This window comes from Lepidochelys olivacea, assembly GCF_965140295.1.
Source record: "Lepidochelys olivacea isolate rLepOli2 genome assembly, chromosome: 3".
Taxonomy (NCBI): domain Eukaryota; kingdom Metazoa; phylum Chordata; order Testudines; family Cheloniidae; genus Lepidochelys; species Lepidochelys olivacea.
Genome location: NC_140413.1, coordinates 116,198,447 through 116,225,911, shown reverse-complemented (window position 1 = coordinate 116,225,911; position 27,465 = coordinate 116,198,447). Strand labels below are relative to the sequence as shown.

The following is a 27,465-nucleotide window of genomic DNA, read 5'->3' as shown; positions in this document are numbered from 1 at the left end:
TATATAGACACATTATACATTAATATGTACAGTTATATATGTAATATAATATACTTCCAAAAAGAACTTATACTTTAACAGTTCATAAACATCCAGAAAACCAGACCAAATGATCTGTTAAGTATGCAGAATAATGAAGACAGAGAAAAATAGAGTAGGCTTAATTAACAGAGCAAAGTGCTTTTATCCATTCTCTTGACAGTATGTCATTAATTGAAATCTTTTGCCTTTACAGCTTCAGATGGACAAGCTTCCTTCTCGTCATGCCATCACTGAACTCATGAGTTGGATTTCACTGATGGAAAATATCATTCAGGAGGATGAGGAGAATATTAAAAATGTAGTAGGACATAAAGCCGTTCAGGATTATCTACAGAAGTATAAGGTAATTAAGTGAGGATGGTTGGCAAATACATTAAATTTATTTTGTCAGATTCAGCGTACGAACTAAAGCTCTGTATTCTGTAACTTCACTACAAAGGCAAGGTGACATGCAAATAACTGATTTTTATTATGATTGAATTTTGTCCAAAGACCACAAAACATTTGGCAAATGTTGCATATTGATTTTTGAATTCTTTACACAGAAAGATCACCTACCTCTTAGATAGGAAGGTAACTGTTGTTTTCTAGCACCGAACAATGCTAGACAATGGTTTAGGCCAAATAGGAAAAATTCCTTATCCAAATTAAATTTGAAAGACTATTTTTTATATAGAATGTAAATTCTTAACTCCAGTTCCTTTCAAATTGGTAACATTCTTACTCTGATAAATACATATGCACATAAGCATTTTATTTTCAATGTCAGATTTTTTTTCTCTCAAAGAGCATCAATAAAAAGAAATTCTTCTTCAAGTCGCTGCAGACATGTCTTCCCTCAGGTGTATTTGCACAAAGCACACCAGACCTAGAGACTTTTCCCCACAGTAGTACCTGTTGGAGAGTAGCTATAGCTTTGGGTATTCAAGCTGAACTGGTATAGGAAAATACCCATGCATTATTGGTCATCCTTCAGGCAACGATTCCAGGAAGAGTAGCCCTCTTGATTAACAAAGCTGTCTTGCAGCCGGTGAAAGCCTTATAGCTTACTCCAGTGTGTCTAGCCCCAACAGCTAAATGTACAGACGAGATATGACATCCCATCGCAGGGATACGAGTGTTTTTACTCTCACCCAGCACCAAACTCCCTAATTGTCAGGGCCACTAATGAGAGTTGCGGTGGGGAACTTTAAGTCGATTCCAAAGGAAAAAGACTGGACTCGTTAGGAAGAAAGATTTATTCCACTGCTTTGCTTCAGCTGTGAATAGTGAACCAATGAGCTCTATTAGCAAAATATGACTTTTTCAACTTGGAGGCAATGTCTACATGCTCAGATAAATTGCCAGACTACTCAAAAGAGGAGTTCAGGGCTTTCTTAGCAGAGGGTTGGTTGGTTGCAAAGACCTCGCTCCAGTCACAGATGCCCTCTCCAGGGTGATAGCTTCTGTAATTATAATAAAAAGGGCATCATAATTATATAAAACTGGTATAGCACCAGATATTCAACAATCTTTTGAGGACCTACTCTTTGATGGGCAATCTTTGTTTTTGGGCAAGACTGACCAGCTGTTGACTCTTTTAAAGATTCATGTACTTTCCTCTGCTCCCAAGGAGTCTATAGTCCAACCATCAAGAGATGCCAATATGAGCCTCCACAGCAATATTCTCACCAGTACCATTGACAGCCCTTCTATTCTCTGAGACAACAGACATTTTGAGGAGGCAACATAAGCCTCAGAAGAGAGAGCCATCTTTCTCCAGTTTTAACCAATCTTTTCCCCTCAACCAGCTGTCAAGAAAGCAATACAGCCAGCAGCAATCTTCCCATTCCTCCCCCCTCCTGCTGCTTTTGGGGAAAGATTATCTTACTTCCTCAGTGCTTGGGAGGTAATAACCTCAGATAAGTAGGTCCTGAGTGCTGTGGGACTGGAATATTCAATCCAATGTCTTTCCATCCCTCCTCCACAACCTCCTTCTCTGTCCCTTTTGAGGGATCCATCTCATGAGTCTATATCCTTACAAGAAGTTCAGACTCTGCTTACTCTGAGGGCTATAGAGAAAGGTCCCCTGCAGTTTCAGGGGTGGGGTTTCTACTCCTGCCATTTCCTGATCCCCAAGGACACCTGAGACCCATATTGGACCTTCAGGCTCTCAACAAGTTTATCAAGCAAGTCAGATACTGCATGGTTACCCTAGCATCAGTCATTACCTCCCTAGTCTGTAACAATTGGTTCACTGCCCTTGATCTTCAAGACACGCAATGTTGCCCAATCCCAGGAAATTCCTCAGATTATGTGACGGGGGGCCACCATTGTTAGTATACAGTAGTTCCCTTTGGCATATCAGTGCCTCGTGCGTGCACCAAATGCATGGTGGTGCTCACAGCCTGCTTAAGAAAGAACAGAATCCATGTCTTCCCTCACCTCAATTGTTGGCTGATTTGAGGGCCATCCCAGGACCAGATTCGTGGCCTCTAGAACTCACACTGAACAGGGGAATGTCAGCACTTATTCCTACTCAAGTTCATTGAGACCCTGCATGACTCAACAATTTTAACTGCTTTTCATTCCCCAATAGAGATTTCAAATGATTCACAACTTATACATGTCCCTCATGTCTCATCCATACACCCTGGTTTGGACTAGGCAACAAAACGGCAGATGAAATTCATTGTTGATAAATGTAAGGTAATGCACATTGGAAAACATAATCCCACCTATACATATAAAATGATGGAGTCTATTTTAGTTGTTTCAACTCAAGAAAGAGATCTTGGAGTCATTGTGGATAGTTCTCTGAAAGCATCCAGTCAATCTGCAGCGGCAGTCAAAAAAGCAAACAGAATGTTGGCAATCATTAAGAAAGGGATAGATGATAAGACAGAAAATATCATATTGCCTCTATATAAATTCATGGTATGCCCACATTTTTAATACTGTGTGCAGATCTGATTGCCCCATCTCAAGAAAGATATATGGGAATTGGAAAGGGTTCAGAAAAGAGCAACAAAAATTATTAGGGGTATGGAACAGCTTCTGTACAAGGAGAGAGTAATAAGATTGGGACTTTTCATCTTGGAGAAGAGACGACGAAGGGGGGGATAGGATAGAGGGTCTATAAAATCATGAGTGATGTGGAGAAAGTAAATAAGGAAGTGTTATTTGCTCCTCCTCAAAACACAAGAACTTGGGGTTACCAAATGAAATTAATAAGCAACAGGTTAAAACAAACAAAAGGAAGTATTACTTCACACAATGCTCAATAATCTGTGGAACTCTTTGCCAGAGGATGTTGTGAAGGCCAAGACTATAACAGGCTTCAAAAAAGAGCTAGATAGGTCCATCAGTGGCTATTAGCCAAGATGAGCAGGGATGCAAAACCATGAAGTGTCCCTAGCTTCTGTTTGCCAGAAGCTGGGAATGGTCAACAGGGGATGGATCACTTGATATTTACCTGTTCTGTTCATTGCCTGTGAAGCACCTGGCATTGGCTACTGCCGAAAGGCAGGATACTGGGCTAGATGGACCATTAGTCTGACTCAGTATGGCTGTTCTTATGGACTCATTTTGAGGTTGCTAGTTCATGTGGCCTCTTGTAGATATGCAACCAAGTGTGTAAGACTGTGTCTTCATATGCTTCAGGTGTGGCTGAAATTGGTCTATCATCAAGTAAGCACCATTTTGATAAGTTGGTCCAGCTCCCACCTGCAATGTTGCATGCCCTATGGCAGTGAATAAACCAGAACAACATATGTATAGACATTCCCTTTTCTGACCTCACCCTCACCCCCATCCCAGCTGCAACAGCTGTAGCAGATGCCTCTTTGATAGGTTGGGGAGCTCACCTAGAAGGGTCATGAACACAACACTCTGGATGGAGCACAAGTCTGATCTTTATTAGTGTCCTCAATCTCTGGGCAATTCACAGAGTTTACTGAGCTTTCCTTCCCTGCATTAAGGACTTCTTGTTCCAAATTTTGGCCAGCAGCACAGCAGCAATGTACTATTTAAACAAGCAGAGAGGGGCTCACGTTAGCCAACTTTGCCAAGAGGCAATGAGCTTTCAGGAGTTTTGCATCACAGAGGATATCACTCCCGTGTCTACACACTTACTGGGCACCCAGAACCAGTTGGCCAGCTTCCTCAGCATTAGATTTTCTCTCAACCATGAGTGGTGTCTCAAAACCAGCATGCTGAGGTCCATCCTTTGGGCATTGGACATTCCTTTAGTCAGCCTACACAAGAAAACAAGAAGTATCAGCAGTTTTGCTTTTGGGCAGGTCAAAATCTGGGCTTACTAACTGATACTTTGATATTGGACTGGAGACTGGGGCTAATGTATGCATTTCCCCCAATCCCTCTGATCCAACATGTCATTCACAAACCGAAACAAGATCACATCATGTTAATACTCACAGCACCAGCCTAGCCAGGAGAGCCAGGAGAGCATCTGAACTAGAAGCTTTGATGGTGGGCCCTCCTTATACAGTATTTTTCAAAGACAAGGTAGCCCTGTGGCGACACCCAAAGTTGTTAATTAAAGTAGTGTCAGTTTTTCATTTAAATCAACCAGTGCATCTCCTGGTTTTCCTCCTGAAACCACATTCTGGTCTACGTACCTTCGATGTCTAGAGGGCACTGGCCTTCTGTCTGGACAGGACCAAGCCTTTCAGTCTCCTCATCTTTTTGTCTCCAGTGCTGATTGCATGAAAGGTCAGACAGTGTCAGCGCAGATGATCTCTACATGGATTACCTTCTGCATTACAACAGCCTACAGGGTAGCCAGTACTCCTGTGCAAAGACTCTCTGCCTTTCAGCAAGGGCCCAGGCTACATCTGTCACCTTCCTGAAGATGTTTCTATACTGGAAATTTGTAGAGCTGCCACTTGGACCTCAGTATGTACATTCATTCATTATGCCATCACCACTTCATCCAAATTTGATGAGAACTTTGCAAATATGTGTTGCAATCGTTATTTAAATAGATTCAGTAGCCCCCAACTTACGGTACTGCTTGTGAGTTGCCTCAGTAGAATACACATCTGCAACCTCAGGAAGAGGAAAAATGGTTACTTACCTGTTCTGTAATTGTTGTTGGAGATGTGGGTGCAGACGTGTATTCCACAACCCATCCTCTGCCCATCAGAGTCTTACGGCTTCTTCTCTGGTGCAAAGGAACTGAAGTGGGGGGACCGCCCTTACATAGTCTCAGGAAGGTCCAGGAGTGGCATAGGGCACGTGCACAAAATCTCCAGTTCTGGTACTCCTGGCATAAATACACCTTAATGTGTTCCTTAAAATGCACATCTGCACCCATATCTTGAAGAACAACACTTACAGACCTGGTAAGTAATCATTTTTTTGAAATATACTTTCCAGAAGTTAGTACATACAGTTTTAAGGACTGATATTTTTACGTTCATTTTTCGGTAGTGTATTGTCTGGATATATTACATCTTGGTTTATTGCTAGATCATAAACCAGAAATGCTATTTTCCAGGCTAACTCTCCAGGAATAAGTATGAAAAGTGATGATGGATTCTCCTCTTCTCCTCTCTCTTTGTTTTGCCAGGGGTTTAAAATTGATGTAAATTGCAAACAGTTGACAGTAGACTTTGTGAACCAGTCCGTACTACAGATTAGCAGCCAGGATGTGGAAAGTAAACGTAGTGACAAGACTGATTTTGCGGAACAGCTTGGAGCAATGAACAGACGTTGGCAGATCCTCCAGAGCCTGATAACAGAAAAGGTAAGAAAAAAACAGCTGCTTTTCAGTGTGCATTTAAAAATAGATGCAACTCATTCAGGAGCAGGCATACTAAAATTAATTTAGCGTGTCCTGAGTAATATGAACACCTCCTTTGGCAAAACCAAACATCTAGTGTCAACATAATTGCTTCAGTGTTCTCCGAGACATGCCATCTTCTTTCCGATAGTACCATAGCTCCTTCAGTTTTACATTTATCTTAATGCATTTCCTAATTATTTCAAATACTCCTGCACACTTATGACCCTGGTGTTCAGACTGAAACAAAAAGTGAATGAATGCTTTCTGTTTCTCCAGTGTCTATTAACTGAAGTGCTCAGAAGATTGGTACAGTCTTAATCTGTCACTTGTGGCAGGTTGAGCTTAAAATTGGGCATCAGCAGACTATTATTCTTGCTTGTAAATTAGCAAATTCTGCTAATCTGTCAAAGAACACATGTATATTTATATTTTTGTTTGTTTTATAATAAAATAGCACCGAAGGTCCCAATAAAGATCAGTAAAAAGAGAAGGAGGACTTGTGGCACCTTAGAGACTAACAAATTTATTACAGCATAATCTTTTGTGAGCTACAGCTCACTTCATCAGATGCATACAGTGGAAAATATAGTGGGGAGATTTTATATGCACAGAGAACATGAAACAATGGGTATTACCATACAGACTGTAACAAGAGTGATCAAGAAAAGTGAGCTATTACCAGCAGGAGGGCAGGGGGAACCTTTTGTAGTGATAATCAAGGTGGGCCATTTCCAGCACTTTACAAGAACAATAGGAGGGGAAATAAACAAGGGGAAATAGTTTTACTTTGTGTAATGACACATACGCTCCCAGTCTTTATTCAAGCCTAAGTTAATTGTATCCAGTTTGCAAATTAATTCCAATTCAGCAGTCTCTCCTTGGAGTCTGTTTTTGAAGTTTTTTTGTTGAAGAATTGCCACTTTTAGGTCTGTAATTGAGTGACAAAAGAGATTGAAGGTGATCTCAGACTGGTTTTTAAATGTTATAATTCTTGACATCTGATTTGTGTCCATTTATTCTTTTACGTAGAGACTGTCTAGTTTGGCCAACGTCCATGGCAGAGAGGCATTGCTGACACATGATGGCATATATCACATTGGTAGATGTGCAGGTGAACGAGCCTCTGATAGTGTGGCTGATGTGATTAGGCCCTGTGATGGTGTCCCCTGAATAGATATGTGGACACAGTTGGCAACGGGCTTTGTTGCAAGGATAGGTTCCTGGGTTAGTGTTTTTGCTGTGTGGTGTGTGGTTGCTGGTGAGTATTTGCTTCAGGTTGGGGGGCTGTCTGTAAGCAAAGACTGGCCTGTCTCCCAAGATCTGTGAGAGTGATGGATCATCCTTCAGGATAGGTTGTAGATCCTTGATGATGCGTTGGAGAGGTTTTAGTTGGGGGCTGAAGGTGATGGCTAGTGGCATTCTGTTATTTTCTTTGTTGGACCTGTCCTGTAATAGATAACTTCTGGGTACTCTTCTGGCTCTGTCAATCTGTTTCTTCACTTCAGCAGGTGGGTATTGTAGTTGTAAGAATGCTTGACAGAGATCTTGTAGGTGTTTGTCTCTGTCTGAGGGATTGGAGCAAATGCAGTTGTATTGTAGAGCTTGGCTGTAGACAAAGGATCATGTGGTGTGGTCTGGATGAAGGCTGGAGGCATGTAGGTAAGTATAGCGGTCAGTAGGTTTCCGGTATAGGGTGGTGGTTATGTGACCATCGCTTGTTAGCACCGTAGTGTCCAGGAAGTGGATCTCTTGTGTGGACTGGTCCAGGCTGAGGTTGATGGTGGGATGGAAATTGTTGAAATCATGGTGAAATTCCTCAAGGGCTCCTTTTCCATGGGTCCAGATGATGAAGATGTCATCAATGTAGCGCAAGTAAAGTAAGGGCATTAGGGGACGAGAGCTGAGGAAGCGTTGTTCTAAGTCAGCCATAAAAATGTTGGCATACTGTGGTGCCATACCTGTAGCAGTGCCGCTGACTTGAAGGTATAAGTTGTCCCTAAATGTGAAATAGTTATGAGTGAGGACAAAGTCACAAAGTTCAGCCACCAGGTTTGCCATGACATTCTCGGGGATACTGTTCCTGATGGCTTGTAGTCCATCTTTGTGTGGAATGTTGGTGTAGAGGGCTTCTACATCCATAGTGGCTAGGATGGTGTTTTCAGGAAGATCACCGATGGATTGTAGTTTCCTCAAGAAGTCAGTGGTGTCTCGAAGACAGCTGGGAGTGCTGGTAGCGTAGGGCCTGAGGAGGTAGTCTACATAGCCAGACAATCAGGAATCCATTGTGCCAGGCACTCTACAAACATAAAATAGAAAAGCAAATAACCTACAATCTTATTTCAAACTAAAATACAAATGTGCATAATGAGTGGCGGGTCTCACTAACCACAAATGCATAGAAGTAAATTACCTTCAAATAATTTTGGCCTGGAATAATTCTTCACTGTAAATGATGTTTCACTCCATCACCATTCACCTGAAGAGAATTCCACTCCATGTAAACTTTTATGTGGAAAGCGTCTTCCAGCTTGTCACAAATTTGGGGTATCATGAGCTAGATCACTAGAGAAACTCCTCAGTGAAATACTTCTTTGAGTTTTTTCTTTGCTGTTTAATCGTTAATAAATAGAGGATGAATAAAATTGAGTTTGACTTTATACTCTGTTCTAAATTCTGAATGCAGGAATACACTGAATTCTGAGGAAAGCACAAATCAACATTCATCTGCACTGAATTATTTAATTTTCTTGACAGAGAAGCTGTTTCATTTAGGATGTATACATATGTATTTCTTTACAGATCCAACTGTTGGAAAGCCTGCTGGAATCCTGGACAGAATATGAAAACAATGTGCAGTGCCTGAAAACTTGGTTTGATACCCAAGAGAAGAGGTTGAAGAAACAACAGAGAATTGGAGATCAGGCTTCAGTCCAGAATGCTGTGAAAGACTGTCAGGTAACATTTTCTTGGAAATTATGGGTTCTCTTTCCTGCATGTAGAAACAGCACCTAACAAACATGGGGTGAAATCTTGGCTCCACTGAAATTAATGATGAAACTCCCCTTGAGTTCAGTGGGGTGAGGATTTCACCCCTAAAGTGCAAAGGAGTAATAGTGTGCTGAATGTACCTACATGCATACTCTTATGTGAATACTAGCTTAATAATTGTAATAGCAATAACAAAGCAGGGCCATGCCCAGGTATGCTGAATTGCTGTGAGTTAAAGGGATACATTCTGTTTTCTGGGCAGCCACTTTTCTGGATTTCACTGTTATGAATATTGTGCTTGATTGCTTAAAAAGTTTGCTTCCCCTCCTTCTGATGCCCTCCCTTGGACATGCTGGGGAAAATATGCTTTAAAACAAATTTGGCCTATATGCTCCTTCCCTATGGAAAATGTACAAAGAAACCAAATTCATTCCGATTTTCTGGACCACTAAGGCCACTTTGTGTCACATAAGCAACTCAAAGGGCCTTAAATCAGGCAGAGACAGCTAGTGGAAAACTCCCCCTGTGCCGGGGAACTCTCTACTGATGGACAGCTGGTGAAGGTGGTTCCGTCTGAGTCATCTGCCCCCACCTTGCCCATCCTGTAAGAGGGAGGAGGAGGCGGCGAGGCATGGCATGGATGGAATGGAGATGGCAGGAGGCCAATCAGAGCAAAGCTCAGCAATGTCCAACACTCCACTGGCCTTAAGTCACTGAGCCTGTGCAGCCCTAACATGCTTCAGGGCCAGATGGCCCTGAATCAGTGAACCACAATCAGCTCTCTCGTCCAGTAGGCCCAGCATGATATTGGGAATTGTAAACGTGAAGGAATGTCTTGCTTCTTTTCAGATCAGGGAAAATAGAGTAGGAGCCTCTAGAGAAATCAGCTTGGATATGGACTTCCAAGCCAGAGCATCAGTATGGTATCAGGGATCAGATCCCTCCAGACTGATTTAATCTACTAGACAACAAACCAGAATTACCAATTTACAGTGGTGAAAAATTCAGAGCACTAGGCCAGCTATATCCCCATGAGCATGGACAGTCTGTAATGCTCAGTGTTACGGTCCTGGTAACACTGGTAAATTCCTGGGGAATTTTCATCTATTGGTGCTGTTCATTTCTTTCTCTCCAAGCTTTCCATCAACACGGTAATTATGACCCTATATTAATTAAGTCACCAGGTAAATCTTCATAATCAGAAGGGCTAGAAATTTTTTTCACAGGAAAACTGAGATCCTCGAAAGTCCAATAAAATATTGCCAGCATTCACTAATTTAGTAACTCCATCTGTGTTTCTGTGAATGCAGAGGACTGGTAAGTTTGGCAGTGTCAGAAGTTACCATTTTCAAGTTCTCTCCTGTGAACTTCAAATTGAATCCATCTTGTGGCTTCAGTACAAATGACTTTATTATTTCAGTACAATAAAGCCAATAACCCATACAATGAAGCCACCATTAATAATTAGCACAACTTGACATAGTTGGCAGACTCTGCTTGGCAGAGGTCCAAAGCTTGATCCGATTTATTAAACTTGCGGTTCCTTTGGGTCAGGGACGTCAGCAAATTCACAGCTCTGTGAATGACAAGACTTTGATCATTAGAAAAACAAATTGTTTAAAAAATAACTTCACTAGGGTGTCAGACATTGTCAGGTATTCGATAAGCTAACACAAAAGCTACAGTTTATGTATTAACAGGTACTGAGACTGATCCAGTATCACTTAAATAGTTAAGGGCAGCCTTTATTTTTTTTCATCATAGATCAGAAACATAAATGACTCTTTAACTGAGTTATCAGATTGAAAGGATAGACATCTCAGTTTCCTCTGTAAATATTTCTGGCTCTCTGTGTATTTCTGGCGTTTGATGCTTTGCCAGTTTAAATCACATCCACCTTTTTTTTTTTTTTTTTGGAACAACCACATACAGACTTAAATAATACATTTTAACATTAAACTCAATTAGATTGGTTCAAAATGTCAGATTTAATTGGCACCACTAAAAAGTGAACAATTGACTGTTTTGGTGTCAGATGTTATGAAAACGATGCAAGTATTATTCCAAGCTTATGCTCTGGAGATGGACCAAGGAGTCCAGGTTTTTATTTTCTGAAACCTCATTGATTCCAAAACGCGAACTTGGTTTGGAAGCAAGCCCTATTTTATCTAAACCACCAAAACTAAGGAGCAGTGAGAGTATGATAAATGTTCTGGTTTGGGTCCATCCCAATTTATATGCCATTGTCCCTGAGAATGAGGGTGAAATACGTAGAAATACTGAAATTCAGCAAAGAAAAATATGCCAAATGCTTTGACTATCAGCTAGTTTCTACATTTTAGTTGCTAAAACTGATACCATGAGCTCAAAGTAAAGAGCATTAGAGAAACGGAAAGGGTTATAACAAAGTTAAAAATAATAGAAACGTGGAACAGAATACATGAAATGAATAAGAATAAACAATAGACTGAAATTCATCATACTTGTAAAACTTAGAATGTGCTTATGTCTGTGTATGGTATAGATCGAGGCCCAAATTCTGCCCATGTAATCCTATTGATATGGCTTTTCAAGGATGTAACTTGGGTAGGGTTTGGTCCTTAATACTCACTTGCTAACTGATGAATATTAATGAGTATCTACAGTTTTTGTCTGATTCGTGTCTCAGAAAGGAGTAGCTTTGGGGGTATAGAGGAGGTGGGGAGTGCGGACTCAGATACCTCAGGATCAATGTGCAGCCCAGAGGGCAGACCTGCAGATCCCAGGCCATGACCTGGCAGCATGGATCCCTTTACACTACCTCCAAACAGGATAGGTATAGATGAGTAATTACTGCTCCACCAAGATGTTAGGGATTTCCACTTAGAAGTGCACCAGATAGCCAAGGGAGCATGCCATGGAGAGCATTTCCTTTCTGGGTTCTTTCACCCTCCAAGTTTGTCACTCCACTCCAAAACTGCTGAAGCCTTGGAGAAGTTGAGAAGCGCGTGGTCTCTGCAAGCAGAGCAACTCATGCAGCAGAGCTGCTGTGCTCCATTTCTTAATAATGGCTCCATGTTGGGATTACTAAATCCAGATGCCAATGATCTATTGAAAGGTATGTGAAATGAATGAACTAAGAAACAAGGAAATGCTTCTCTTTTGCTACTGAATGGAGCAGTTTCCTGTAGATCCATGTAGTTCAAGCTATTTTTTAAAATGATTTTGGACCCTATATGAGAGCAAGATATTCTGCATTGTAGTAATGTAAATAGAATCATGGACACTCAGCATTAACATTGTTTTTTTCTTTAAAGTAAATATGGGAAATAGAAAATATGCCATAGAAATTGTTGATGGTTTTTTATTGTTAAAGGAATAATAAGCATACCACTGTGCTCTTCCCATTCTTATCATTGCAGAAGTTGGGGGTTTGCAGAGCGTTTTTGTACCTGGAAGCATTATTGATCTAAACCCAATACATGAATGCTTGTTTCTTTCAGGAGTTGGACGAGTTGATTAAAGCAAAGGAAAAAGAAGTCGAGAAAATAGAACAGAGTGGCCTTTCCTTGATCCGGAATAAGAAGGAAGAAGTCTCTACTGTTGTCATGAGTACCCTGCAAGAACTTAACCATTCCTGGGCCAATTTGGACCACATGGTGAGAGAACGTGGTTCTGTTAATCATGAGGCAGACTGTGCCTGGTATCCCTATGAGTGCAGATAGCCCTTACCAGAAAGCACCAGGTGGATTTCTTCTGAGTGGGAGGGCGGGGAGTAGATATTCCAGGAGACTGGGCAGTGAGTCTGTACCCACCTTCATGTGATTACACATGTAAAATGGGTATGAAAATTCCTATTTCACAGGGGTACTGAATTCTTATTTATCAAAGTTTTCACAGTGCTTTCAGATTTCACATGAAATGTTCTGTATTAATTACAAGGGCCGCCTTTTAAAGTACACACATTACAAGTACAGTGTATGCAGTACTGCCCCCAAGCCTATAAATAAACCTACAGCCACAGGTCGAATTAGGGGGGAAACGGCAGGGGTGCTGGAACTAGGGGTGCTGGGGGAAGCTGGCTTGAAGTGGCTTCCATCACATACAGGGTTTGCAGCTTGGTTCATCATCCCCACTCTACAAATTGTTCCAGCACCGCTGCTTCCAAGCTCCACCCACAAAAGTAATCTCCACCCATAGGAGTTTCCAAAATCAGACGCTGCTCCCATTAAATTGTGCAAAGGATCAAAATAAAAAAATGCTGCTCTCAGAGCTCCACTGGGCTCTTTTAATTGGACTTCCCCTGCCTGGAGCATGACTCTGCTGTTGGTTCTGCTCCTTGGGCTAAACTGCTTCTTGATTGGCAGGGGGAGGAGTGGCAGAACTTTCCAAACGCAAATCACTTTTGGCACCAAACGAGACACCATTTACAGTAACTTGTGCAGATCGGTCCCTTTCTTTTAATGAAGAATAATTCAAATGTCAGCATCATTATCTATCGTCAGTAGGCTTCTGAGTTACTGCCTCACTAGGATTCAGGGGGCAGTTCACAACTCTCGGATATACTGTTCCAGGCTTTCTGCAGACAACGCTGCAATGCTTATACTCAGTTCATGTATCTCAGATATTTTTTCTCACCCATAACAACTAGAAACTTGCTTTTTTTTAAAAAAAAAAGGAAGCTGAGATTCTAGGGAACAAGGCAGGAGCTTCAGAGATGTTCTAATACCTCACCCTGCTGTGTACTGGCCCATGAAAAAGCCTGATCAACACCTGTGAAAAATAGTTTTTCTCATAGTCATTGTGTGTGCTATCATTAATGACAAACCATGTGGATTAAGGGCTAAGTACTGAACATCAGATCCCCTTTTAGGTGTCATATGTTGTATAACCAAAGACTGAGACACCCAAAATCACTAATCGCATCTGAAAATCTTGGCCAGAATTGTTATGTGATCAAGCACATTTCTTGTTAAGCCTGACTGTAAAACAAATAGCGCTGAGCCTGGAGCACTTACCCTTTTTTAAATTCAAGATCAAATGAAGGGAAATAATTTAAGCAAATAGCAAATGCGTCTCACACATTTCATATTGATGGTTTGTTTTCTTTCTCCCAGGTCGGCCAGCTGAAGATATTGTTGCAGTCTGTGCTTGATCAGTGGAGCATTCACAAAGTGGCTTATGAAGAACTGAATAGTTACCTGATGGAAGCTAGATATTCTTTGTCCCGCTTTCATCTCCTCACAGGTTCATTGGAAGCAGTGAAAGTCCAAGTCGATAACCTTCAGGTGACGAATAAGAACTGAGCCTCCTGACATCTTAAGAAAAGATTTGGAGATAAATTCTGCCCTCAGTGCTGCACTGACATAGCTGACTGCAGAATCTGGCCCTTCAAATATGGAATCTTAGATGTGCTGCCAAGCCAAAACCTTCGATGTTAACAAATGTCCTTAGACACGTTTCTAGAAGAGCTGGTCCTGAATTTATTTTTAAAAGTAACTTTTTGTGAAATTGCTTTTTTAATCAAAATATTGTTTTTTCTCTAAATTTTCTAATCATCTCTAGTTGTTAGAAATATATGAATATTAATAGAATTTTTAAAATCCAAATTACTTGTCTTTATTCGTGCTCTGATCACTTCTGCATTTCTCCATCCCTGAACAATTAAAGTAAAGTCAGTTTCATTTGTTTATCATAAGTTCTTCAAGTGCTTGCACATGTCCATTTCACTGTTGGTGAGTGCGCACCTTGTGCTCAGTTGTCGAAGAACTCTTTCCCTTAGCAGTACCCATCAGGGCGGCTTGAGCGACTCTGTCTCCATAGGCTACTGCTTGCTAGTATAAGAGGGCAGAGCCGCCCCCAACCCTCCTCAGTCCCTTCTTACCACCAGTGGCAGTTGTTGGAACCATATCAGACTTGTTGTCATAAGCTTTCTCCTTCCTTTGTATTTGTACTCTGTTATTGTTAGGAAGTAGTTAGTTAGTTAAGTTTAAGTTAGTTTTAGCTAGTTTTAGTGATAGATTCTTTTGTCTTAGGTCTTTTTGGACTAGTTTTCATCTGGCAGTACCGAGATCAGTACCGAAACGGTGCTGCACTCACCAGGTTTTAAGTCCTGCCGCGCTTGTGCTTAGTCTATGCTGGTCAGTAACTCACCCCCGGCCTGTGTGAAATATTTGGGAGAATCCCACATAAGTGACAATTGTCACGTTTCTAAGGAATTTAAGCCCCACTTAAAGAAAGCTAAAGTGGCAAGGCTCAAATATTTGCTCATGGAGGCAGCACTTCATCCCCCATCAGACTCTTCTCACATGAAGAGCACCCCAAGTACATTGGCCTAGGTTTGGAGCAGACCAGAGGTGTCAGCAGCTCCTCAGTCCCATTCACGATACCAAAGAAAAGGCTTAGACCCTCCTCAGGCTCAGTACCTTGCTCAGGCATGTTGGTGCCAAAGCCTCGTAGAGAAAGAGACTCTAAGAGACATTCAGGGGAGAGTCTCTCACTGGAGCACTCTACAGCTAAAAAAAAACGGATCGCCACCTCCAGAGCCTGTGCCACGTCCATCAAGAACATCCCTGAAAGATCTCTGTGGGAGAGCCATCACTCATTGCTGCTCCCAACCACCCCGAAGACGTATGCAACCACAGGACATGCTTAGCTTCTCAGTACCGGTATCCCCAGCAGTGCAAGAAAGTTTGCTGTTAGTACCGATGCCTGGAGCACCTACCTCTCTGTGTCAGGAACTCACCATACTGCTACGTCCCAAGCTTCCACAAAGGGCAGTGCCGTCGAAGGACAAGCTTCCAACGATATCCCTGGTACCACCATCCCCAGGCAACCTATTCCCAGTCCCAACTTGTTCTTCTCCCCGTAGGTTGGATGTCTGATTCTTCCTCTTCAGACTCAGAGGTGCATTTGTCTGTGTCCTGTCAGAAACAGGGGGCATACCCTCCATCAGAGATTTGGGACCTTGGGTCACACAATAGTCACAGCACTGGCCGCCTCCTCCTCCTCCTCCTGAGGAGCAAAAACCCAGTCAAGGTTGGGTCCCAGGCCCATATCAATGACAGTTGTGGGCATCCTGGGGCATCCCTCCTTCCGCGAGGACCTCCCTGCAGCTCTCTTGTTCTTTGTCATTGAGACTGCTCTGGAAGCATCGGCACCAAGAGCATTATTCTCCAGGACTGAGCAGCCAGAAGTCATTTGGGTGGCGTCCCCATCGCAAGTCATGGAGCAGCCACCACCTCAGAATTCTGTGGTGTCCTCTTGATAATCGCCAGATGATGCTGTTGGTAGCAAGATATTCAACACCACAAGAGGACCTGAGGCCTCATCAAGGTCTATTGAGAAGGAAGGGTGGCCTCTGTTCTTAACATTCAAGCAGAGGAGGTATGTGAAAGCTCCCTCAAGTTGGTGGACGTTCTGGTATTGGCAGCCCTTACCAGGGTGGCCATGCCAATTAATGAAGCTGCTGTGGATCCTGTGAAGGTGCTGTGGCAAACAACGTCCTCCCTACTCCCTACAGCAAAGTGAGCTGAGAGGAGGTCTTGCATCCCCTCTAAGAGGTATGAGGTTGCCTAGAGCATAGGTAACTTTGGCAGCTTTCTTGGCATAAGTGTTGATCATAGAAATTTTTAAAGTAGTGACTTGGTCATCAACCTACACTTTTGCTTCTCATTATGCCATTTCAGTCTAAGGACGATGTCTATTTCAGACAGGTTGTCATACAGTCACTGTTTAGGTAGACTCTGAGCCCACCTCCATGTCTGTCTGCTTGTGAGTCACCTACAGTGGAATGGACATTTGTAAGCACTTGAAGGCAAAAAGAAGGTTACGTACCTTTCTGTAACTGTTCTTCTTTGAGATGTGGTGTACATGTCCATTCCACGACTTGCCCTCCTTCCCCTCTCTGTTGGAGTCTGTCTGGTACAAAGGAACTGAGAGAAGTCAGGGCAGCTCCACTCTCTTACACCAACGTGCAGTGGCATGTGACAACTGAGGGTGCTCGAGCTACCTCGACAGGTACTGCTGAGGGAAAAAGTTCTCTGACAACTGTGCATGGGGCATGTACACACCTACAGTGGAATTGACATGTGCAGCACATCTCAAAGAACAAGTTACAGAAAGGCAAGTGTTTTTTTTTCTCTTTCAGGTTTCAGTGGTGCAGTGTATGGGTTTCAAACACAGTATTGCCAACCCCAAACTTTCAAAACCATGAGACTAGCTTAAAAATCATGAGGGTTTAAAAAAAGTCTCCTTTATATTTGCCTTCAGGTTTCTGAGTCTTTAGGGAACACTCGGGTCACATTTTCAAATTTTCCTTTTTAATCATGAGGGCTAGAAACTTACACTTTTTAGAAAACAGAAGCTGAGATTCTCACATACTCAGATGACTCCAGCAGCAGAGGATTTATGAAAAACATCAACTATTATGAGCTCATAATAAAAACATGATCATTGAAAACACTACCAGCACAGAAGTATGTTTGTTTTAAAACAGTTGGTTTTGGAATTAAAAATAATTGTGGAAACATTTCTTATGTCTTATGACTTATTTAAAAATGTGTTTTATTAATAGTTAATTGGGGGCAAATTTAAGCTGACAGCGTTGCAACGATTGGCAGTCTAGGTAGATGTATATACATGTGTCAGTGAAGTTTCAAGGATATAAGTGAAGGTGAAAATGGCATATGTGTAAATTTGCAATTCCCCCAAACTGAGGTCCACAGAGCACTAGCTGACAAATGGTGCTGCCTCTTTTCCTTGTTCCCAGATATTACGTTTCATAAAAGGCAGCAAGTAAAACAATAAATACTTTTGATTTTTTTTTCTTTGGGGACAGATTGTGACCCAGCTTGTGGGCCCAAGGTGCCACCTTACTACTTTGAGGGGACAGCCTGTACTGCCACTCACAGCACTGGAAGGGAAATAGGCTCAGCAGAAGCACTGCAATCCTCCTCTCCCTATTTGGGTGGGCAGGAAGAAGTGGCTGGGCAGAGCTCCCTTGTACCTCCACCCCGCCTTCACACCACACAGCCAGCAGCAGACAGACCCAGTCCAGTTTACACCCTCCTTGAAGCAGCAGGGAGACTGGGAGAGGATCTGAGGCTATGCTATCGGGAGGTGTGATTGCAGCACATGTAGGCATAGCCAAGATAGATTTGATCAAGCTAGTGTGCTAAAAATGGCAACATGGGTGGTGACATGGGCTAGCTGACCCAAGTACGAGTCCAACCAGTACCCTGGTACATACTCAGGTGGCTACCCAGTGCCACTTCCTGTGTTGCCACAACTTAACTGCTGTTTTTAGCAAGCTAGCTAGAACAAAGTTAGCTCAATTATGCCTACATGTGCTGCAGTCACAGCTGTGATTGCAGGGTAGACAGACCCTTAAGACTTGTCAACGCAAACATTTAGTTTGCAGCAAGGTGGGGTGTGAATCTATCCTTCACTAGCCTGTTGCAGACTAACTCTCCATGTGGACCCTGCTGCCATGCACTAACAGTTCCTTAGTGCACTTTCATCTACTCCCATTTCAAAGCAGGGTAGATCAAAGCACACAAATGGACTGTTAGTGTGTGTCAGCGGGGTCCATGTGAAGAGTTAATCTGTGGAATACTGGTGTGGGATAGACTTACACCCCAGATTGCTCTAAATGTTCCTGTAGATCTCCTCTTAGTCACAAGTTCCTTCCCAGGCTGCACTATCCATTGCTGAGGGTAGATTGTTAACTCATGATCTAGCCTTAAGCAATTATTGTAGCTGTTCGTGAGTCAAAGGATGGGTTGGGAAGTCTCTTAACAAAGAGAGCATCTCATGGTCACATTGTTTAAAAAGTTTGAGATCCCCTGGCAATGATTTGAATTCCGCACTTGTTTAAACTTCTGCTCAATGTAAATAAATAGGTTAACAATACTTTTGAAAACACACTTCCTTGTGTTGCTAAGAACATCCTAGATTAATAAGCGAAAGAATTTTAAAAATAAAGTTTACTTTTCCCTACTTGTGCTGTTAGTTTGCTTTTGTGCATTCCTCTCACTTGGACTGTGGAAAATAGGCTAGTCAATTTTAATATTGTTTCTTCAGTAGTTAGCCTCCAGTCAGTTTTGCTTTTTATTTCTGATACACTAGCATATAGTGCAGTCTTTTGGTTGCAAGCACTGCATGTGCTGTAGGTATATTACTGTAGGTATAAAAATAAGAAATGTAACTTGATTTCATGAAGCCATATGACTCAATGCACTTTTATGGTGAAATTAAAATAATTTATATTCTACAGGATGGAGTAGATCTCAATGTTTTTTTCTTTTTTCTCTCTCTACAGAGCCTGCAGGATGAGTTGGAGAAACAAGAGAACAGCTTACGGAAGTTTGGTTCAGTGACCAACCAGTTATTGAAAGAGTGTCACCCACCAGTCACTGAAACACTTTCCGACACTCTGAAAGAAGTCAATGTGAGGTACAAAGCCTGCTTTTGTGTTGAACTTTGTTAAATTGTCTACTTGTCAGAGCAAACAGAGGTGTAATTCTTTGTCTATGAACAGTATATAATTGCTACTTTAGGCCTTCTTCTGTATAGCTCTATTAATTCACATGCTTTGACGTATCCATTTGATATATCTGCCAGGTGGAATAGCCTTCTGGAAGAGATTGCAGAGCAGCTACACTCCAGTAAGGCCCTGCTTCAGCTCTGGCAGAAGTACAAAGACTGTTACAGCCAGTGCTCCTCCTCAGTCCAGCAGCATGAGGACCAAACCAATGAGCTGTTGAAGACAGCCACTAACAAGGACATAGCTGATGAAGAAGTCACTACTTGGATTCAGGATTGCAATGTACGTTCAGTAAACTCACTGCTTTATCACAATCGCATGGGCTAATATCACAACAGGATTTCCTATACTAAACTGTTTATCCCGGCTAATCAAAATAGTTTGAGATTTTTATGTAGGGGAGATATTTTCTCTTCACTAAACAATCCTTCAGGCATTAAACTGTGGGCTTTGCCTTTCCTTCCCAGATTCTACCATGGGACAAGGTCAAAGGGGCTTTCACCTTCCTGAATCAGGAATTCATGGTACTGAATTCTCCTGGGTTCCTCGGATTTTCTCACACAAACTTCATTCCTCATCCTAAATGTTAGTTCAGACATTTTTGTGTATGGTCTAGGCCCATGCTAAAGACAGATGAATTGAATTACTGTGTGCACCTATCTTTGGGTCCAATCCTTTGGTCTTTCCTTATCCAAGTCACAGTTACTTGGGCAAATATTCCCATTGATTTCAGTGGGAGTGCTCACGTGAGAGAGGATTGCAAGGTCAGCTGCTATGATTTTGCCTACATGCTCTAGACTGGAAAATACATCAGGCAGAACAGAAGAGATAAGTTCAAAATCTTTTCCCACCTCTCTTTCACTGTGAAAGGACACCATGCACTCTGTTGAAATCTCAAGATTCTGCCCTTTCACCAGTTTACCCACATCTCATGGCAAAGGTACAATTTACCTCCTAGACTTGGACAAATGTCTTTCTTCATTTATGAGTTACGATAGCCCATTATACCACTGCCTTTGATAGGCAGGTTGTCACAGAGGTTTCCTGGAGCACCCTCAGCATCAGGTACCGGCACAACAGGCACGTCAGCTTCAGTTCACTCTTTCAGAGACCTCAGTCACTCCACTTCAGGCTCTCCAGCTTTAATAATATCCCTTCTTAGACCTGGTTATTAGCAAAACATAGCTCACTGAATCTGCAACAGAAGTCCCAAACATAGTCCATCTCCCACATCTGCTGGATAGAGTCTTTAAAGCCCTGCTCTTCCCAGCAGGCACCCCCCTCCCGCCCTCTCCTTGGGCAGTCCTTCCTTACCACAGTCTGGTGCCGTTTGCCACATGTAGGCTCCTCCGCCAGGACAGCCACCCCAGCCTTATCAACTAGAGTGCAACCCTGCTCTTCCCAGCAGGAAACACCACAGCTGTTCTGCTGGGAGATCATCCTCACCAGGGGAGTATCCTTCCCTGGACCCACCTCTCTAGTGTGGAGTTGTCAGCAAGTAAGCCCCTCCACTGATCTCCTGCCATCAGCTCTCTGGCTTGGGGATGCCACCCAGCAAATCCCTCTTCTGCTATCCTGCCTTCAGCTTTCCCCAGGAACCTCCCACAGCTTCCTTCTGGGACCTTGTGCCATCCACCTGGTATCTGATAGGTCTCACCTGCCCTTTTCCTGAATGACCCAGCTCTAAGACAACCCTCACTCACTTACTGAGGGAACCTCTCTGATTCTTCCCATTCTTTATAGCCACAGGTACTGATTGGCCCTCTTAATTGGCCAAACTGCTAGCTTTAGATTTTCAGAAAGCTTTTGACAAGGTCCCTCACCAAAGGCTGTTAAGCAAAGTAAGCAGTCATGGGATAAAAGTGAAGGTCCTCTCATGGATTGGTAACTGGTTAAAAGATAGGAAACAATGGATAGGAATAAATGGTCATTTTAAGAATGGAAAGAGGTAAATGGTGTTCCCCAGGGACCTGTACTGGGCCCAGTCCTATTCGTAATGATCTGGAAAAAGAGGTAAACATTGAGGTGGCAAAATTTGCAGATGATACAAAACTACTCAAGATAGTTAAGTCCCAGGCAGAAGAACTACAAAAGGATCTCACAAAGCTGGCTGACTGGGCAACAAAATGTAAGATGAAATTCAATGTTGATAAATGCAAAGTAATGCACATTGGAAAACATAACCCCAACTATACATACAAAATGATGTGGTCTATATTAGCTGTTACCACTCAAGAAAGAGATCTTGGAGTCATTGTGGATTGTTCTCTGAAAACATCCACTCAATGTGCAGCGGCAGTCAAAAAAGTGAACAGAATGTTGGGAATCATTAAGAAAGGGATAGATGATAAGACTGAAAATATCATACTGCCTCTATATAAATCCATGGTACGCTCACATTTGAATACTGCATGCAGATGTGGTCGCCCCATCTGAAAAAAGATATATTGGAATTGGAAAAGGTTCAGAAAAGGGCAACAAAAATGATTAGGGATACGGAATGGCCTCTGTATGAGGAGAGATTAATAAAACTAGGACTTTTCAGCTTGGAAAAGAGACGACTAAGGGGGGATATGATTGAGGTCTGTAAAATCATGACTGGTATGGAGAAAATATATAAGGAAGTGCTATTTACTCCTTCTCATAATACAAAAAGTTGGGGTCACCAAATAAAATTAATAGGCAACAGGTTTTAAACAAACAAAAGGAAGTATTTTTTCACACAACACATAGTCAGCCTGTGGAACTCTTTGCCAGAGGATGTGAAGGCCAAGACTATAACAGGGTTCAAAAAAGAACGAGATAAAATCATGGAGGATAGGTCCATCAATGGCTATTAGTCAGGATGGGCAGGGACGGTGTCCCTAGACTTTGTTTGCCAGAAGCTGGGAATGAGCGACAGGGGATGGATCACTTGATGATTACCTGTTCTGTTCATTCCCTGGGGAGCATCTGACATTGACCGCTGTCGGAAGACAGGCTATTGAGCTAGATGGACCTTTGGTCTGACCCACTATGGCTGCTCTTATGTTCACTTATTCTGGCACAGAGAGCTAGACAAGCCACCCTGTGACATAGGTCCTCGCCATTTTCATTCTGTTTAGTGTAAGCTATCAAAACAGATTAAAAAATTGCTACCTAAAATTGCATTCGTGGGTTTTGCAGGCACTTGGGTTCACAACTAGAAATGCCAAAGTAGGATTGTTTCCTCCTGTGCTCATTTGGCATGCTTTTGCCATGAAGACTAAGCATAAAAAAATGGATTTAAAAAATCTTCCTGCTAGGTTACTTAAGTTAAAGAGTGGGTGTTTCCAGTCAAAGCTGAACGTACTGATCCAAGGTGAGGTATTTTTGCTGCTAGAAATGACATCATATCAACTGATGCACATGGATGCTTTCCACATGTGTTTCTGATCAGTGCTCAAAATTTGCATGTAAATAGCTCATCGGTCACTCCTTTTCCAATCCTTTGAGTATATGTACTGAAACATATGTTCTTTTCCATGCTACAGAGGTCAATCAAGAGTTACTAAAGGCTTTTCTTGTGGAATGTAATAGTATCTATGTTTAAATGTAATCCTTTTTTTCATGAGTTACATGGCAAATTTTGAGAACCCCAAGAGCTCAGCTGAGATTGTTTTGAAGCAGAGTGATTTTTAAGCTTTTATTCACTACAGGATCTATTGAAATGCCTGGGGACAGTGCAGGATTCCCTGCTTGTTCTCCATGAACTTGGAGAGCAGCTTAAGCAACAAGTGGAGATGTCTGCAGCAGCAGCTATTCAGTCTGATCAACTCTCCCTGAGCCAAAACTTGTCAGCCTTAGAGCAGGCTCTCATCAGGCAAAAGGCTATACTTCAGGTATGAAAAGCTTGCTTATATTCATTGCGCCTGATCATTCCATTCTACCTGAAAAAGTGTACACTAAGCTAGCAAAAGTTGCACAGAAAATTACACCCCATGAAAGGTGCATTATCTGCACATGTATTCCCTAGAGATCCATGTAGTATGTGTAGTACACAACTAAATGTGGGAGAATTCAACTAGCATGCCCAAACCTATAGTAGGGAACTAGGAAGGTGAATCCCAGTGCTGAAAAAGGGACAACAAACCTTGCAAGAGGGGCAGAAATTTATCATGGGAAGCTAGAAACCCCGTAGTAACTGTGGACATGACAGTCAGTCACTGTATAGAGCTAATCCTCCTGATCCACAGCTGCTACTTAGCTATAAGGGGCTAGGAAATATCAAGGAGTCCCTCACAGTCAGTAAACATGTAGAGAAACCAGGGTTGGATTTTTAAAAGCATTCATCGTTAATCTAGCTCTTTTCCCACTGAAGTCAGTGAGAGTGTTACCATTTACTTCAGTGGGAAAGGGCCAATGCTGAATGCTTTTGAAAATCCCACGTTAAATATGTACAGCCACAAGTCCTCCTTTTCTTTTTGCGAATACAGACTAACACGGCTGTTACTCTGAAACCAGTAAAGAAACTGTGATCGTAGATCAGTTGCCCATGGCATGGGAAATGTCCAGTTCTGCTGATTTAAAGCACAACAGCGGTGCAGCATAAGTACACACGCATGGGAAAAGTACAGGGAAGTAGCTTAGATCCAGATGGCTGTGCGCTGTAGAAAGTGCTCATAAGACTGCCAGTTTGGTTTGTTAAACCTACAAAATAACAAGCATGCATGCCATTTTATAAGAGAGTAAAAAGAAAGGGGCTTTTATAGCAATCTAGAATTTAACTGTGACTACTATTGATTTTTATTAACGGTATTACTTAAGCAGACAATTCAGTTTTATAAAGGGAGAAGTTTAATTATCTCAAGACACCTTAACTATTTTAAAAATAATAACATTCCAGTTTTAGCATTCAGTCCTGAAACCTTAAAATTAAGATAAAGCTAAGAAATTTGGGGGTTGAATTTTTCTTTTTAAATTACTATGTGTGTGAGATTTTATTTAGAATTACATTTATGCAGAGTTTCAAATGTTACAACAAAGCTATTTATATGGTAAAGGATCTCCAAAGCTTTAGAAACCAGCCCTAATTTTTTGAAAAACATCATTGTTAATTCCTTTGAAAGCCTAACAGAACTGATTTACTTGCAACTTTCTTGAAAAGTAAAGGTTTACTGTTGCCCTCTATTCATCCCATTGACTTCATTGTGCATGTGCTTGAAGTTAAGCCTGTGCTAAGTACTTTGCTGAATTGGTGCTTTATAGACTAAATGGTGTAAATTACAATCAACTCTTGTTTTCATGCCTAGCAAAAGAATTATAACCTCACTTTCAAAACAAATACAGCCTTTACTATGGAGGCAGTACCACTGCCTCTGTAATCAAAAAATATTGGTTCTACTATGGAGAAGCAGTCACATTGCTACCAGTGAGAATTACTGTTATAGGAGTTGGAGCATCAGAATGACTGAAAGGGCAGTGAGGAGCAGAGCAAGAACATGAATATTATGTGACCTCATGTTAAGCTTTTAAATTGTGGACTTTCTTTTGTGCCTAAGACTGGAGTGCTAGACTATGAGACATTTGCTAAGAGCCTAGAAGACCTGGAGGCCTGGATAACAGAAGCTGAAGAAATGTTGAAAGGACAAGACCCCAGTCATTCTTCCGACCTCTCTACAATCCAGAATAGGATGGAAGAACTCAAAGTGAGTGGCAAATATAGACAGTATGACATGAAATTGTGAGGTCAGCGTGATCCATGTATAGTATAGCATATGCACAAAATCCACATATGCATTCACTTATCATTAAAGACCTTACATACACACACTAAAGACAGAAAACCAAAAGTTAATTCTGGCATTCTATCCTTAACTGCCTGCCTTGTGCCTCAGTGTAAGAAGGATTTGGATGGGCAAACTGGTTGGAATAAAATAAGTACCAAAACATCATTCCAAACTTGAACAGTTTTAGAAGTTTAGAAAAGTTTGTGCATTTTCTTTTGTCTCTGTTCTCTTCATATTCCTGAACCTCTGTAATTCCTGAGCCTGGCACAGAAAGTAGAAAAGATAAAGTACCACAAAATAAATTCTTTTATTTCTGGCCTACCTGGAAGCAGGAAGACTGTTCACATAAGCTTTGTAGATACAAGAGGTTCATATAAGATTGATTTGGACAGCCAGACCTTTGGCTGCTTCCCTAAACTGAACCTTCAAACGTTTGGACAGCTAACTGGATATTATGTGCTGTATCTCATCTCCTCTCATATCTGGATACTATCAGGAAAGAAAATAAATGCCTAAATATAACATTTCAACAGAGATGCAAGATGCATCAATGATCCCTGAATATGGTGCAGAGTTTAACAGTCTGATCCCATGAGAATGACCACACTTTGAAACTTAATAGATAATCTGCTTACTATACAGAGGATTCCCAGAATACTCTGTTGGAAATTCAGGACCAGATCCAAACTTCCCCGAGTTTAGGAGTGTGCACATCCAGATTTTTGGTCTGTTACCAACTCTAGAAAGTATTACACATTTTAAAATTTATCTTAACATCTGCACAAGTGGCAAGTTAAGTCAAATGAACTTTATGGAGTGGTATTTTCTATACCCTGAATTAAGTTATTTCTCTCATATACTCATTTTTGAATATCTTAATAATTAAAGTGAATGTGTATGTGTATTATACTATATATATATGGTCACTTGTTCATGTCTTTTTACTTCTGTGAGGGACAAATCCCTGAAAGAAAGTTGATGACACTCCTCCTCCCCTGCAAACCCAGTATTTCCTCCATTTTAGCCCTGCTGTTATCCTTCCACCAGAAATAGCTACAGAACCTCTCTCCACTATGTCTTAATTGCTGGGTGTACTGATCAGCAGAAGACATTTCTTCTCACAGGCTAAGTGCACTATCTTTGAAGAGATGCCTACTTTTGCAAGGATCTAGGATCATGAAAAGGTGTCTTGCCTGACAATGGAGAACACTTACCACAAGGTGGCAATCCAAGCCATCCCAAATTTGTCAACTGGGAGCTTTCCCATAATTTTCAGATTTCAATAAGATAATTACTGAATTTCTCTATCTATAGCTACATATATTCTTTGTCACTTGTTCCAGAGCCAGATGTTAAAGTTCAGTAGCATGGCGCCAGACTTGGACCGTCTGAACGAGCTGGGTTACAGGCTACCCCTGAATGATAAAGAAATCAAACGGATGCAGAATCTGAACAGGCGGTGGTGCATGATCTCATCTCAGACGACAGAAAGATTCAGGTTGGGTCAGCTAAAAGGACATGTATATTACTCTGTGCTAGTCATTCTGAGCTGTAAAAGGCAGTTTAATGCATGGCATGTGAAACTTTGGCTTTGCCTGCACTATGTGAATTTTGCTGGTGTAGCAAAACCAGTAAGAACATAAGAACGACCATACTGGATCAGACCAGATGTCCATCTAGCCTAGTATCCTGTCTTCGGACAGTGGCCAATGCCAGATGCCCAAGAGAGAATGAACAGAACAGGTAATCACCAAGTGATCCAGCCCTGTCATCCATTCCCAGCTTCTGGCAAACAGAGACTAGGGACACCATCCCTGCCCATCTTGGCTAATAGCCATTGATGGATCTATCCTCCATGAATTTATCTAGTTCTTTTTTGAACCCTGTTATAGTCTTGGCCTTCACAACATCCTTTGGCAAGGAATTCCACAGGGTTGACTGTGCATTGTGTGAAAAAATACTTCCTTTTGTTTGTTTTTAAACCTGCTGCCTATTAGTTTCATTTCATGACCCTAGTTCTTGTATTATATGAAGGAATAAATAACACTTCCCTATTTACTTTCTCCACATCAATCATGATTTTATAGACCTCTATCATATCCCTCCTTAGTCACCTCTTTTCCAAGATGAAAAGTCCCAGTGTTATTAATATCTCCTCATATGGCAGACACTCAATGCATCCGATGAAGTGAGCTGTTGCTCACGAAAGCTTATGCTCAAATAAATTGGTTAGTCTCTAAGGTGCCACAAGTACTCCTTTTCTTTTTGTCAATACCCCTAATAATTTTTGTTGCTCTTTTTTGAGATGGGGCAACCACATCTGCATGCAATATTCAAGATGTGGGTGGACCATGGATTTACATACAGGCAATATG

General features: G+C 41.7%; 1 protein-coding gene across 1 annotated transcript in view; it reads left to right on the top strand.

Annotated features, from left to right (window-relative positions):
- Positions 1 to 27,465, top strand: part of SYNE1 (spectrin repeat containing nuclear envelope protein 1) — a 503,778-nt gene that overhangs the window by 401,964 nt on the left and 74,349 nt on the right. The window contains exons 112-121 of the mRNA XM_084624934.1: positions 236 to 385; positions 5,615 to 5,791; positions 8,630 to 8,785; positions 12,301 to 12,456; positions 13,915 to 14,085; positions 19,119 to 19,252; positions 19,421 to 19,625; positions 23,021 to 23,203; positions 24,863 to 25,009; positions 26,434 to 26,588. Of these exons, the coding sequence (XP_084481060.1) occupies positions 236 to 385; positions 5,615 to 5,791; positions 8,630 to 8,785; positions 12,301 to 12,456; positions 13,915 to 14,085; positions 19,119 to 19,252; positions 19,421 to 19,625; positions 23,021 to 23,203; positions 24,863 to 25,009; positions 26,434 to 26,588 (1,634 nt within the window). The remainder of the gene's footprint in view (positions 1 to 235; positions 386 to 5,614; positions 5,792 to 8,629; positions 8,786 to 12,300; positions 12,457 to 13,914; positions 14,086 to 19,118; positions 19,253 to 19,420; positions 19,626 to 23,020; positions 23,204 to 24,862; positions 25,010 to 26,433; positions 26,589 to 27,465) is intronic.